The following is a 15,417-nucleotide window of genomic DNA, read 5'->3' on the forward strand; positions in this document are numbered from 1 at the left end:
CTAGAGAAACAGGTTCAGCTCAAACTGACCTTTACACAAGAGGTGGATTTAGGGTCATGACTCACTCCCAGGAAGGGGTAAGACCTGGGCCAACTAACCACTGCCGTTCCACTGCGTCCGCTCCCTCATACTGCATGGTGCAGGGTGCTATGTGGGAAAATGAGCCCCAGCTGCAGGAAGAGCAATCAAGGCCAGGGCATGTAGCCTGAAGTATATGGAGGAGAAAGAGGCAGGCAAGTTATTGCCCTTGCTTTGATGGGGCTGGGAATGGGATATTTGCATTACACATCAGGCAAGCTACTGCCCTTGCTTTGATGGGGCTGGGAATGGGATATTTGCATTACACATCAGCCTCAGATCTGTTTTGAGCCCCAGTTGCTCTACTTACTTCCTTCTCACCAAATACCCTAAAGCCATCGCTTCCACCTGGGGCCTTCCTGAGTTGCTGCCCAGATATCCAGGCCCAGTCATGGACTAAGTCCATGGGGGGAGTCCTCATGAGCTCCCAAGCTCCTTGGTGCAGACCCACTGACACCATTTTTCTGACCGTGCCTTCTGTCTACTGCTTCGAGTTGTCACAGTCACCACGGCCCCCTTTAGGCCTTTGTTTTTATCAAGGTGCCGTACCTCTAAATGCCCCTTTATTTTCCTCTCTGCTAGATACATCTTCCTCTCGTTTCTAATCCCTGTTTTAGAGATCTTTGAGAATATCAAAAGCTCCACATGGATGGGGCCACTTGAACAAACCTTTTACTTGTTCTCTCTTCCCAAGTTATATATATTCAAGGCATAGCTCCATTATTGGAAATTGGGACCTCCCTAAGGGTGGCTCACTGAAGTCAGTGCAGAGTACATGAATTTGTAGAAATATGTGTCTGGGGCTGCCGTTGCTGGTCCTTTTTATTAGTCTGGCTTGGCCACTTGTTTTTCTTTTTTTTTTTTAGGGAGAGGCAGATGGCCCAGTGGAAAGAGCACAGACAGGGCAGGGGCCAAAGCTGCCCTGCTGCCTGCAAAAGATGCTGCGACTGACCTGATGCAGAGGACTGAACCTGTTGCCTGAGCCTGGTGCTCCGAGGGGCCTGGTCTACACTGAAACCAAGTGGTTCACTTGGTGGCTCCTCAGAGCCACTTCTCCAGGAAACCCGTGTGCAGTGTAGGTCTTCCCATCGCCTGCCCTACCCTGTCCTCCTCATCCTGGCGGCTGCCTCCTCCTCCTAGCTCACCCTCCTGGTTTACAGGGCTCTCCACCCCACCTCCCTTTGTCTTCCTGCTGATCCAGCGAGCCAGGCCTTCTCCTTCTCTGTTCTTTCCTCCTCCTCTCCCCCTTGAATCCAGTCCTGGTTTCCCCGCCGCCAGCCTCCTTTTCCTCCCCGCCTGGGCTCGTTCCCGCCCCCGCCCCGCCCGCCGTCATCTTGGTCGGCTCAGCACCGCGCTTTCCCCGGCTCGTAGCTACCTCGGGCTTGGCTTGCCCAGTCCGGTAGCTCCAGTCCGGATCTCGCTGCTGTCCGACCCGGGTACGAGTCCCAGCCTTTGGAGAGGAGGCGGCGGCGGCTGGCCCCGGTTCCCCTCGGCCGCCTAGCCAGCCCAGGGTTGCCGGGGAGGGAGCAGCTGGGCAGCCCCCGGACTTCCTCAGAAGACAATGCACCCAGCGCTCGGCAACCCCCGTTCGATCTCTTCCTTGTCCGGCTCCTTCCCGCCGCCCCCAGCCGCCGCCCGGCTGCAGCCCCTCTTCCTCCGGGGGGCCTCCTCCCGCGGCCGGAGAGGCTCGGGCGACAGCAGCACCAGCACCAGCACCAGCAAGGGGGGAGGCGGCCGCAGACGCGGCGGGGGCGGCGGCGGCTCCCCCAGCAGCAGCACGGGCGCCGAGCGAGAGGACGACGACGAGAGCATCAGCAAGCCCTTGGTGCCAGCCACCGCCGCTGCTGCCGGGCTCCTTGGGCCCCCGGCTCAGGGGGGCGCCCCAGCCACCGACCCCGCGACCACCGCCTTCTCCTCCTCCTCCGTCACTTCGTCCTCCACCTCCACGCCCACCTCCTCCTGCAGCATGACAGCCGCGGATTTCGGCGGGAGTGCAGCGGCCGGGGCCGTCGGGGGCCCCGGGGGTCGCTCGGCTGGGGGCGCTGGAGGCACTGGGACAGGCAGCGGCGCCTCCTGCTGCTCCTGTTGTTGCTGCTGCGGCCGCCCGGCCCGGTCCGGCCGCAGGGGTCGGCAACGCTGCTGCGCCCCCAGCCCCGGCTGCCGCTGGGGCTACCAGGCGCTGTCCGTGGTGCTGCTCCTGGCGCAGGGCGGTCTGCTCGACCTGTACCTCATTGCAGTCACCGACCTGTACTGGTGCTCCTGGATCGCCACTGACCTGGTGGTGGTGGTGGGCTGGGCCATCTTCTTCGCCAAGAACAGCCGGGGCCGTCGAGGCGGCCCGGCGAGCGGTGTGCACAATCACCACCAGCACCACCACCACGCCGCGCCACCTCTGCACCTGCCCTCCTCGGCCGCTTCTGCCGGGGCCAAGGCTCGCGGCGGCCGCGGGGGCGTGGGCGGCGCGGGGGGCAGCCTGGGAGTGGCCGGGACTGCTGGCGAGTTTGCCTTCGCATACTTGGCCTGGCTTATCTACTCCATCGCCTTCACGCCCAAGGTGGTGCTCATCCTGGGCACGTCCATCCTGGACCTCATTGAGCTGCGCGCGCCCTTCGGCACCACGGGCTTCCGCCTCACCATGGCGCTGTCGGTGCCTCTGCTCTATAGCCTGGTGCGGGCCATTAGCGAGGCTGGCGCCCCCCCTGGCTCGGCGGGACCTCTGCTCCTGCAGCCCCAGCAGCACCGCGCCGCTGGCTGCTTCCTGGGCACGTGTCTGGATCTGCTCGACAGCTTCACCCTGGTGGAGCTGATGCTGGAAGGCCGCGTCCCGCTGCCCGCGCACCTGCGCTACCTGCTCATTGCGGTCTACTTCCTCACCCTCGCCTCGCCGGTGCTCTGGCTCTATGAGCTCAACGCAGCAGCCGTGGCAGCTTCGTCCTGGCGCCAAGCCTCAGGCCGCGGGAGCTGCAGCCGCCTCCTGCGCTTGCTGGGCGGCTGCCTTGTGGACGTGCCCCTGCTGGCGCTGCGCTGCCTCCTCGTAGTGAGCTACCAGCAACCCCTTTCCATCTTCATGCTCAAGAACCTCTTTTTTCTCAGTTGCCGCGGCCTGGAGGCACTGGAGGGCTGCTGGGACCGGGGCAGTCGGGCCTCTCCTAGTCGGGCCAGGGTAGGCTATGGCGCTCCACCCCCTGCTCCACCGCCTCCTCCACCGCCACCACCACCACCTCAGGGAGGCTCCCAACTGGGCCACTGCATCTCGGAGAATGAGGGGGGCCCCCATGGCTATGTAAACACCCTAGCTGTGGCCTCCCAGAACTGAGGGGGATAAAGCCACGGGGCCTTGCTTTTGAGTAGGGCGTCCCCAGTTCCCTTACTTCGGTCCTTCTCTCACCCAGATTTGGTCAGACTCCTTTGGAAGAGGTAACTGTTAATAGGGCTAAGGACCAGAGTGTCCTTCTGCACCCTGTGGGTCAAGGCTGCTAGAAGGGAGACTAGAAGCTAATGGTGAGGGAGGTAGGTCCTCTTGCCCTATTCTCCCTTCTCCATACCCTGCCCTGATCCTAACTTCCAAGGGGCTGGATACTTCTGCTTCTTGCTTTTCTCACCCCCACCCTAATTCCCATTCATTGTGAGGGAGAATGAAGGGAAGGGATGGCTAGTCAGGAGGTGCTGGGCATTGGGCCTTCCTCCTTGCTTGAAAGTGCCAGCCTCTTCTAGGCTGTGGTTCGTGCCCATTTTGTCCCACACCTTGAAATTAACCCAGAATTCGCTGTTCCCCTGATGTGTCTATTGGATATCTTCCTGATAGTGGATGCAGCGTGTATGTCCCTGTGTGTGTGTGTAGTGTTGTTTTCTTGTGTCCACCTTGTGGTCCCTTGCAATGGGTAGGAGGCCTGGGGAGGCCCAGACCTCCCCACCACACATACCACAATCTCCTCTTTCCTACCTGAATTTGTGGCCATGAATTCCTTGAAAGAGCTGGGCTGATGGGAGTTGCCCAGTTACTCTCTTCCAAGAGAGAAGCTCGCCCAGGCTCTTCCTCAATCCTGCTCCTCTCTTCTCAGCTCGGGAAGTAGAGGGGTCCATACTCTAAGGACCAAACTGCACCCTTGCTTGGGTGAGTGAACATTTCTACCTCTGTGCTTTCAACTCGTGTTGCATCATGTACTGATGCTGCTTGCAAAAACAAAAACAAAAATCACAAAATACTCAGAAGTTGCATTCAACGTGGCCACTGGATCCAGCTGGGATTTGGTGCCAGTATTACAGGGTCTGTGGAGTATCAGCCATTGGCCTGCCCTCCCTCTGTCCCTTCCTCTGCACTCAGAACTTTTATCCTTCCTGTGGCTTGGTGCTGATTAGGTCAGAGCAATGGCTTCACTGGGGTTCCTGGATGGATATGAAGTTGGGTCTCTCATAGGCCAAGGGAGTAGGAAACATAATCCACCACCTGTCCTTCTAGGAAGCATGGTGAAGGTCAGAAAGGGTGGTGGTGACCTTTCTCCCCTGCTCTGGTTAAGGGTATCTTTAGGTAAAAGGCAGGCGAATGGAGTAAGGTGGGTGGTAGTGCTGTTAGGCACCCCCCTCCAGCCTTCCTCCATAGTGTTCCTCTTGTTGAGGTTGGTAACAAGAGGCATCCAGGGATTGCCCACTTGTAGTCTTGATGTGGGATGTCACTCTTGGAATCTTTGGGGCAGGATATGTTCTTTTCGGGGAGGTAAGAGTGCAGGAGGCCCATAGGGAACAAGGCCAAGAAATACTCACTTTCCTCCACCCCTCTATAGGATGGGATGGGGCAATATTTTAAGATTTTTTGTTTCCAGTTCTCCCTTCTTATGTTTGGGAAGTTTAGTGTGGTGTAATAAACCCTGAACAAGGGACAAGAAGACATGACCCTGGTTCTGATTCTCACTCATTAGCTATGAACGACCCATCACTTCTACTCTCTGAATCTCAGAGTTCTCACCTTTGAAAATGAGGAGGTTGGATGAGTAATCTCTAAGTTACTTTCCAACTCTAACATTCTTTGAGTTTATGGATCTCTAAAGCCCTAGTCATCATGCTCTCTGTGAAGGTGGAGAGGAGGGAAGCCAGTCAGTGTGGACTTAGGGAATATTTCCTTCTTCTGTACTGGCTGGGAGAGCAGAGAGGAGGCTGCCGGCACTTGGGCTGGGGTGGAATTGCAGGGTCTGTCATAGCTGCACTGTTTCTGGTTGTCTCTAGAGCCCTCACTACAGCGAGGGGCCAAGGGTGCCACGTCACTGACCATTAACTTGGTGCCCATGTCAAGGGTCCCATTTTATTTTGGTCCAACTGAGACTGTCTCAGAACAAAGGGCCAATTGGGGCTCTTCTGTCCCCAACTTCCTGTGGGCTTGCTGGCAGAAAAGGTCTACGTAGGCAGAGACGCAAGAGGGGCCAGTGGTTTTACCAGAGTTCTCTTGAGTCTCCCCCTACTCTCAAAGGGGAGGATGATGGGAGGAAATGTTTACACTCAATGCACTATCTGGGCTCCCAGGCCCTTGCCCCACTAGGTCCAATACTAGCTTGTTGGATTTTGCAACTAATTTTTTTCCTGCCTTCTCTCCTCCCCCTACTAAGTCCTTTCCTTTCCCTCTGAATTCCATGTGCTCAAGGTTCTGGGGCCCTGGCCCTGGGTGGGCCTCAATAGCTGCTCCCTTTGTTCCCATGTCCTCTCTCCAGCTTTGCTGTGTTTCTGTGCTACCTAATCTCAGTGACTGTGAAAGGACATTGTGTCTGAGCCATGGCCGGCCACTGGCTGGCCCCTACCCACCCCCTTTCTACTGTTTAGACGGTGGTCTCCCTGCTGAGTGACTGGCTGTACAATCTCTGAGTTTTCTGGTGGGAGGCTGTGATAGGTTCCGATGAACTGCCACTTTCCTGAGTACATCAAGAGACTGATGGCAAGTGGGCCAATTCTGGCAAAGGCAAGGCCTGTTCAGGCCCTCTCTGGCCTTCAGCTCACCCCGAGCATCCTCTTTCAATCATCTGGTGCAAGCACTTTGTGCTCAGGGGGGCCAGTCCCTTCCTTCTGAGATCCTTTTCATTTGCTTCCCTTACTCCATTCACAATAAGAAATGACCCCTCAAGTTTCCTTTTTCTTGCTTCTAGGGTCATCTGTGATGCAGGGATTGAATCTGAGATCTGTGGTGCCCAGGGATCTAATAAGCAGAGGGTGCCCTCTCATCTGAGGCTGACGCCAGTAGATGGTTCACAGGGAAGAACACTTTTTTGAGACTCTAGTCCTATCTGTCCCTAACATTTGAGCAAGTAAGGTGTTCCCCCATCTGAGCCTCCAAGTCCTTATCTGTTTTAGAAGGGAGTTGGACTAGACCCTCTCTAATGGACCTTTTCCGTTTTAACGTGCCATGGCTCTGTTTTTGTGGAAGAGAGCTAGCTGGCAGCCAGAGCCAAGAAGGAAAGGGAAGTGGCACCTCACTAGCATCTATCACAGCTTTTTTTTCCTCCTCTTTTTAAAAATAAAACCAGACTCTGTTCTGAAAATAAAAAACTTGAGACTTGTGACAAGCTTTCTGTGTGATTTGTTTCAAGATCTTTCCTGTCCTGGTTTCCCTAACTAAATTCTTAAATGTCACTGTGACACTTGCCATCATTTTATAGGTCTGTATTAACATTGTGGATACACCTTGGCTATTTCTTTCTGGGCAGTTAGTATGCTCTTCAGGGAAGCAGTGTGGCCTTGACCATGACCTCGTGGGTGTCCAGCCAGGTTTTATATAGCATGGCTAACTTAGAAGGACTGTCAGCCCGAAAGTGATTTCCCCACTCACCGGGGCTTTCTCTCTCATTTTTTTTTCCAATAGCTTACCAAAGTAGGAAACACTCAATGCACTATCTGGGCTCCCAGGCCCTTGCCCCACTAGGGCATGTTAAATTTTCAAATACTCTGCCCTCGTCTATTGTCCTTGCCCCAGCCAGAAGCATGAATTCTTATGTACGAACAGAAAGAAAAATGCCATGCTTTTTTTTTTTTTTTTAAACACAAAGAGGGCTATTATGTCTATGGCAAAACATTGGGCGTGCACCAAAATAAAATTATAGTATTTTTTTAAGCACAGAGACAGCCAGTACTATTCAAACTGCTTTGTGTTGTTACCCTAAAGTTTGATGCATCTGCCTATTCCACAGGCTCCACAAGGTCTGACCTAGTAGGGCTGTTGTTGTTGGGTGTCATGGAGTTATCCCGACTCATAGCAACCCCATGTGACAGGGTAGAGCTGTCCCCTAAGGTTTTTATTGTTGAGAATACACACAGGAAAACATACACCAATTCAACAGTTTCTACATGTACTATTTAGTGACATTATTACATTGTTCAAGTTGTGCAGCCATTCTCACCCTTCTTTTCTGAGTTGTTCCTGCCCCATTAACATAAACTCACTGCCCCCTAAGGTTCCTATCTAATCCTTCAAGTTGCTGTTGTCATTTTGATCCCATATAGATAGTTCTTAAAAGAACATCATGTTCAAGACAGACATTTTTTTTGCCAGCTAAGCTGAACTATTGTTTGGTTTTAAGAAGACTTCAGGGGATATTTTTGGTTTAAGGTTTCAAGATTATCTCAGGGCAATAGTTTCAGGGGTTCATCCAACCTTCATGGCTCCAGGAAGTCTGGAGTCAATGAGATTTTGAGATTCCGTTTTGTATTTTCCCCCTTTTGATCAGAATTCTTCTATGGACTCTTTGATCAAAGTGTTCGGTAATGGTAGCCAGGCACCATCCAGTTCTTCTGGTCTCATGGCAAAGGAGGCAGTTGTTCATGGAGGCAATTAGCCACACACTCTGTATCCTCCTTTTGTTCCTGATTCTCCTTCTTCCTCTCTTGCTCCAGGTGAATAGAGACCAATTGTTGTGCCTTGGATGACTGCTTGCAAGCTTTTAAGACCCCCAGGCACTAGGCAACAAACTAGGAGGTAGAACAGAAGCACTAAACCAGTTTTTAGACTAATTAACTGGGTTAATCCTTGAAACCATGACCCTAAACCTCCAAACCAAGAAAATAAATCCCATGAAGATTTTGATTGTGCATAAGCAGCCTCAGCAGTTACTCTTTTTTTTTTGGTCATTGTTGTGAATATATCTATTACACAACTTTTGTCAATTCAGCTTTTTACAGGTGTACAACTTATAGATAGCAATTACATTAATTGGCTGTGCAACCTTACCCTTAATCAATGCGATATTTGCATCATGGTTAATCCCCCCTTTATCCCTCCCCCCACCCCTGTAACCACTAATAAACTTTGTTCTTTATTACATTTGCCTTTTCTTGTCTTTTTAGTGAGGTCATACAATATTTGTCCTTTTGTGATTGACTTATTTCACTCAGCACAGTCTTGGAGCTCCATCCATATTGTAGCATGTATCAAGACTTCATTTCTCCTACTGGCTGAGTAGGATTCTGTTGTATGAATGTATCACATTTTGTTTATCCATTCACCTGTCGATGGGCATTTAGGTTGTTTCCCACCTTTTGGCTGTTGTGAGTAGTGCTGCAGTGAACATTGGTGTACAAGTCCCTGTTTGAGTCTTTGCTTTCAAGTCTTTGAGTATATACCTAGGAGTTGAATTGCTGGGTCATATGGTAGTTCTATTTTTAGTTTTTTGAGGAACCACTCACACGGTTTTCTACTACAGCTGTACCATTTTCCATTCCTACCAGCAATGGGTAAGGATTCCAGTTTTCCACATACTTGCCAACATTTGTTGTTTTCAGTTTTTTTTTTTTTTTTTTATCTTAGCCATCCTTGTAAGAGTGAAATGGAACTCATTTTGATTTGCATCTCTCTGATGGCTAATGATGCTGAGCATATTTTTATGTGTTTGGTGGCCATTTGAATGTCCTCTTTGGTGCCCCCATAGGGTTTCCTTGGCTGTAATCTTCATAGAAGAAGATTGCCAGGCCTTTCTCCCACAGAGCCACTGGGTGGGTTTGAGCCACCAATGTTTGGGTTAATAGTCAAGCACTTAATCATTGCACCACCAAGCCTCCTTGACCTAGTAGGACAAGTGAGGCGCAATCTCGGCGGGGGTTGGGGGGTGGGGGTTGGTGGGAAGAGCCCAGGAGTTTGAGCTTTGCTCTGCCTCTTACTAGCTGTGTGGCTTTGGGCAATCACCTGACCTCCTGGAATTTTGCATCATTTATAAAACAGGAGTAATATTACTTACCTCACAGGGCTGTGGTAAGAATTAAGTGAGGTGACATAGGCAAAAATGGTCCTCTCCTTCAAGACACTTATAAACACGATGGGAGAAAAATAGAACACATAAAATAATTCGAGAACAACATAAGATCATGTCTTCGTTTCTTCCTAAATCTAGATACAAAATAAAATGATTAATTTGATTAAGTATGTTATAAATTTCTTATGTAGTTAAGCAAGCTAGCTCTCACCAATTTTGGTGAGCTGGCACACACTTGGAGGCACTTTGTGAAAGGTGAAGTACAGGCATAGGGGTGATCTATTCATGATTGGGCAATGCTGGGGACCGCACTCAGGGCTGAGTCTGACCTACCGTGCTGGCCCTAGGGAAGAGCACTGCAATATATCATGTGGCTGACTGTACCAGGCCTGATGCATATCTTTGTCGTTGTTGTTGTTAGCTGCTGTCGAGTAGGCCCCAACTCCTGGCGACCCCCGTGCACAACAGAACTATACGTTGCCTGATCCTATATTATTCCCATGATCCGTTGCAGACTGGACATTGTGATCCACAGGGTTTTCATTGACTGATGTTCAAAAGTAGATCATCAAGCCTTTCTTCCTAGTGATACACACTTAATCCTCACAGCCACCTCAAAGGTAGCTTCATCTCCATTTTCCAGAGGCACAGAAAGATGACGTAGCCTGTTGCATATAGCACTACAGCCAAGAGAGGAGTTCAGGTTTGAGCCTGGGTCTGTGTGCCTTCAAAGCCTCTGCACTACCCCAGGCAGCCTTCAGACTTCAGCTGCTATTCCATTACAGCTCTACAGTTCTGGCTGAAAACCAGGGGCTGGTTTTCATTTTCTGTGTGAGATTGTGCGATAGATCCTGATGAGCAAATGTCAACAGGAGGGAAACATGTGAGGGCACAGGCCAAAGTAGGGAGCCAGCCCATCTTGCCCCTCGGCTTTCTGCTCACTCTCTTCCTCCTCTAAGGCCACTGTTGTATCTTCTTCCTCTCAAATCAGAGAGGAAAAGATCCAGTAAAGTATTTCATAATCCAGTCCAGTTCCTGTTGAGTCTACTCTGACTCATGGTGACCCCATGTGTGTCAGAGTAGAACTGTGCTCCATAGGGTTTTCAGGAGCTGAGTTTTTGGAAGTAGATAGCCAAGCCTTTCTTCTGAGGTGCCTCTGGGTGGACTTGAACCTCCAGCCTTTTGGTTAGCAATCAAGTGTGTTAACTGTCTGCACCACCCAGGGACACCAAGTAAATTCATACTAAGGTAATAATTACCTAGGGGGCTACTCCTAGGATAGAAACCTAGGTACCAGGGTGAGAGAGGAGTGTTTGGGCAAGACTTCTTAAAAAATAAAAACCAGTTGCCATCAAGTTGATTCTGACTCATGACAACCCCATGTGTTTCAGAATAAAACTGTGTTCTATAGGGTTTTCAATGGCTATTTTCAAATCATGAGAGGGAATTCCATGTTCCTCCCATGGACAAGGCCAGCCCAACAGGGTGACCCTGCTGCCTTAATCAACCAAAATGGACAGGACAAGAGTGTGGAGCCAATGCCAGGATCTGGGAGAGGCAGCGGGGCATGGACAGCTGGGGAGAGGCCAGGATCAAGAAGATAGAACTGGAAGCCATTTAGGAGTGATCTGGAGGTCAGCTGTGGGAAGCGGACATCCACCCAGGGTCCATCCTGGTAGAAAGCAATAGGAGCACACCGTTAATACCCATGAGATGGAGAGTGGTGGCTGCTTTATTATACATTCTTCTAGAACATATAATCTCTAGAATCTATATTGTTTCAGTTTTTCCACAATGAGTATATTTACTCAGTCAACACATTTATTGAGCTCCTCTTCTATGCCAGGCATTGCAGCATATATTTCTTTTATAAGCTAAGAACAGTAAACACTAGAGGGAAAGAACAATATCAGCAGGAAAAGAGGCTGGATAAAGAGTGCCCCAGGCTCATCAACTGCTCTGACCCAGATCAGATTGCAGAGCTCGTCTTTGCAAAGAGACAATGAGATCTAAGGAAGCTGTAGGACTTTCAACAAGAGGGGCGGCTTTGAGGATTAAATGAGCTAATGAGTATCACTATGAAGAAAGGCCTGGCGATCTACTTCTGCAAATCAATGAAAACCCTGTGGATCACAAAGTCTCTTTATAGGCAACCTCTCCAACATGCTTGACTTGTGAGACACAGGCCCGGCGGGAACATGGTTCTGCATTTTACTCTGAGATAAAGGAGCTTTGGTGGTACAAACTGTTAAAAGCTTGGCTACTAATGGAAAGGTTGGCAATTCAAACCTACCTACAGGTTCTGTGGGACAAAGTCCTGGTGATCTGCTTCTGTAAAGATTATAGTGAAGAAAAGCCTGTGGGGCAGTTTTACTCTGTAACATGGAGCCTCTACGAGTCGAAAAACGAGTGGACGGCACCAACAACAAAGCTTTCCTGGGCCTTTACGTTCCTGCATGGCCTGGTGGCCACCCTAGCTTACAGTCCTTACCTGGCAGGTCTTCTCAGGTAGGGCTGGGGTGGATCAGGGCCTGGCATGTCCCATATTTGTTTGGGAAGGGAGAACGCCGACTGCAGTGTCTGAATGCTATAGGATTAAAAGTCCCCGTTGCATTGTAAGTAATCTTCTTCCTTATCCCCTATTTAATTTTCAAAGATAATCAGGAAATAAGTAAAATTCATCATACCCTTGCATCTCAGCTCAAACTGTGGAATGGATGTTTAAGTGACTGAATAAAACCCCTTCAAAATCTGAATACCTCTGAGGACCTTCCTAAGTGGAAAAGAGAAACTGGTTTAGAATCAAATTTGCAAGCCGTTGTAAGACGTCAAGCAATGTCTAGATCACCAACTCACACATAATTTATTCCTGTGTGTGTTTGACTAGGATCAAGACAGCTGGCAGGAAAAGGTCATGGAAAGGGACATTTGAGTTGGAAGCTTGCATAGTGGCGTGTGTACTCCATCGCAGGTCTTGGGTCACCCATTGACTGTGGTGCCTTCTGCCCACCATGAGCCACCTCTGCTGAACTCCATTTAGGAGAGGGACCAGAGAGATGGGAAAGCCACAGTGTGGAGGGTATCTGTTCTCGGTTTGACTCTTCTAGGGGAAACAGGATTTTATTAGCCCTGGTTCAGAAGAATACAAAAATAAAGGCATGGCATTGATACATATGCTCTTGAAACTTTTAGCATTTGAGTGATAGCAGACACCACACTCAGCCTGACAGAATTTCCAACACTTGTGATAAGCAAAGACCAGTGTGAGATCGAGGGCTCTCAGGAAGAGGGGAGGGAATGTGTGGAGCAACAAGGGAATGACATTAAATAAAGAAGGGGCGAGGAACCCTGGAGAATGGTATGATTCAGTTATATGAAATGCCCAGAATTTGGAGCCCTGGTAGCACAGTGGTTCAGAGCTCAGCTGTTAACCAAGCTGCTCCTTGGAAATCCTATGGGGCAGTTCTGCTCTGTCCTATAAGGTTGTTGAGTCAGAATCCACTCGATGGCAATGGGTTTGGCTTTTTTTTTTTTTTTTTAATAGGTTAGTGGTTGCCTAGGGCTGGGGAAAATAGCGGGGGGAGCTTAGGGAGGTGATGACTAAGGGGTGATGGGTTTCTTTTGGGGGTGATAGAATTGGCTGTGGTGATGGTTGTGTAACTGTGAATATACCAAATGTCACTGAATCATACACTTTAAATGGGTGAATTGTATGTATGTGAATTATATCTCAATAAAGCTTTTTTTTTTTTTTAATTTTTATTAAGCTTCAAGTGAACATTTACCATTCCAATCAGTCTGTCACATGTAGGTTTACATACATCTTACTCCCTTCTCCCACTTGCTCTCCCCCTATTGAGTCAGCCCTTACAGTCTCTCGTTTCGTGCCAATTTTGCCATCTTCCCTCTCTCTCTATCTTCCCATCCCCCCTCCAGTCAAGAGTTGCCAACACATTCTCCCGTGTCCACCTGATTTAATTAGCTCACTCTTCATCAGCATCTCTCTCCCCCCCCACTGACCAGTCCTTTTCATGCCTGATGATTTGTCTTCGGGGATGGTTCCTGTCCTGTGCCATCAGAAGTTCTGGGGAGCATTGTCTCTGGGATTCCTCTAGTCGCAATCATACCATTAGGTGTGGTCTTTTAATGAGAATTTGGGGTCTGTATCCCATTGGCCTCCTGCTCCCTCAGGAGTTGTCCGTTGTGCTCCCTAGCAGGGCAGACATCGATTGTGGCCGGGCACCAACTAGTTCTTCTGGTCTCAGGATAATGTAGGTCTCTGGTTCATGTGGCCCTTTCTGTCTCTTGGGTTCTTAGTTGTCGTGTGACCTTGGTGTTCTTCCTTTGCCTTTGCTCCAGGTGGGTTGAGACCAATTAATGTATTTTAGATGGCCGCTTGTTGGCATTTAGGACCCCAGGCGCCACAATTCAAAGTGGGATGCAGAGTGTTTTCATAATAGAATTGTTTTGCCCATTGACTTAGAAGTCCCCTCAAACCAAGTTCCCCAGACCCCAGCCCCTGCTCCGCTGACCTTTGAAGCTTTCATTTTATCCCGGAAACCTCTTTACTTTTAATCCAGTCCAATTAGGCTGACCTTCCTTGTTTCGAGTGTTGTCTTTCCCTTCACCCAAAGCAGTTCTTATCTACAGATTGATCAATAAAAAACCCTCTCCCTCCCTTCCTCCCTCCCCCCCTTTGTAACCACAAAAGTATGTGTTCTTCTCCGTTTTTTCTATTTCTCAAGATCTTATAATAGTGGTCTTATACAATATTTGTCCTTTTGCAACTGACTCATTTCGCTCAGCATAATGCCTTCCAGATTCCTCCATGTTATGAAATGTTTCAGAGATTCGTCACTGTTCTTTATCGATGCGTAGTATTCCATTGTGTGAATATACCACAATTTATTTACCCATTCGTCCGTTGATGGACATCTTGGTTGCTTCCAGCTTTTTGCTATTGTAAACAGAGCTGCAATAAACATGGGTGTGCATATATCTGTTTGTGTGAAGGCTCTTGTATCTCTAGGGTATATTCCGAGGAGTGGGATTTCTGGGTTGTATGGTAGTTCTATTTCTAACTGTTTAAGATAACGCCAGATGGATTTCCAAAGTGGTTGTACCATTTTACAATCCCACCAGCAGTGTATGAGAGTTCCAATCTCTCCGCAGCCTCTCCAACATTTATTATTTTGTGTTTTTTGAATTAATGCCAGTCTAGTTGGTGTGAGATGGAATCTCATCGTAGTTTTAATTTGCATTTCTCTAATGGCTAATGATCGAGAGCATTTTCTCATGTATCTGTTGGCTGCCTGAATATCTTCCTTAGTGAAATGTGTGTTCATATCCTTTTCCCACTTCTTGATTGGGTTGTTTGTCTTTTTGTGGTTGAGTTTTGACAGAATCATGTAGATTTTAGAGATCAGGTGCTGGTCTGAGATGTCATAGCTGAATATTCTTTCCCAGTCTGTAGGTGGTCTTTTTACTCTTTTGGTGAAGTCTTTAGATGAGCATAGGTGTTTGATTTTTAGGAGCTCCCAGTTATCTGGTTTCTCTTCATCATTTTTGGTAATGTTTTGTATTCTGTTTATGCCCTGTATTAGGGCTCCTAGGGTAGATCCTATTTTTTCTTCCATGATTTTTATCGTTTTAGTCTTTATGTTTAGGTCTTTGATCCACTTGGAGTTAGTTTTTGTGCATGGTGTGAGGTATGGGTCCTGTTTCATTCTTTTGCAAATGGATATCCAGGTATGCCAGCACCATTTGTTGAAAAGACTATTATTTCCCCAATTGACTGACACTGGTCCTTTGTCAAATATCAGCTGCTCATACGTGGATGGATTTATATCTGGGTTCTCAATTCTGTTCCATTGGTCTATGTGCCTGTTGTTGTACCAGTACCAGGCTGTTTTGACTACTGTAGCTATATAATAGGTTCTGAAATCAGGTAGGGTGAGGCCTCCCACTTTCTTCTTCTTTTTCAGTAATGTTTTGCTTATCCGGGGGTTCTTTCCTTTCCATACGAAATTAGTGATTTGTTTCTCTATCCCCTTAAAGTATGACATTGGTATTACGATTGGAAGTGCGTTATATGTATAAATGGCTTTTGGTAGAATAG

General features: G+C 48.9%; 1 protein-coding gene across 1 annotated transcript; it reads left to right on the top strand.

The window, feature by feature from the left end:
- The first annotated feature begins 1,441 nt into the window (after positions 1-1,441).
- TMEM121B (transmembrane protein 121B) lies at positions 1,442-6,611 on the top strand. Its single transcript, XM_049882135.1, has one exon. The coding sequence runs from the start codon at positions 1,640-1,642 to the stop codon at positions 3,392-3,394; it is 1,755 nt and encodes a 584-aa protein (XP_049738092.1). The 5' UTR covers positions 1,442-1,639; the 3' UTR covers positions 3,395-6,611.
- The last annotated feature ends 8,806 nt before the right edge of the window (positions 6,612-15,417 follow it).

This window comes from Elephas maximus, chromosome 4, assembly GCF_024166365.1.
Source record: "Elephas maximus indicus isolate mEleMax1 chromosome 4, mEleMax1 primary haplotype, whole genome shotgun sequence".
In the NCBI taxonomy this organism is placed as follows: domain Eukaryota; kingdom Metazoa; phylum Chordata; class Mammalia; order Proboscidea; family Elephantidae; genus Elephas; species Elephas maximus.

What these genes read in the sequence shown, in the direction of transcription:
- TMEM121B (XM_049882135.1), top strand. Translation starts at nt 1,640, where the DNA reads ATGCACCCAGCGCTCGGCAACCCCCGTTCGATCTCTTCCTTGTCCGGC.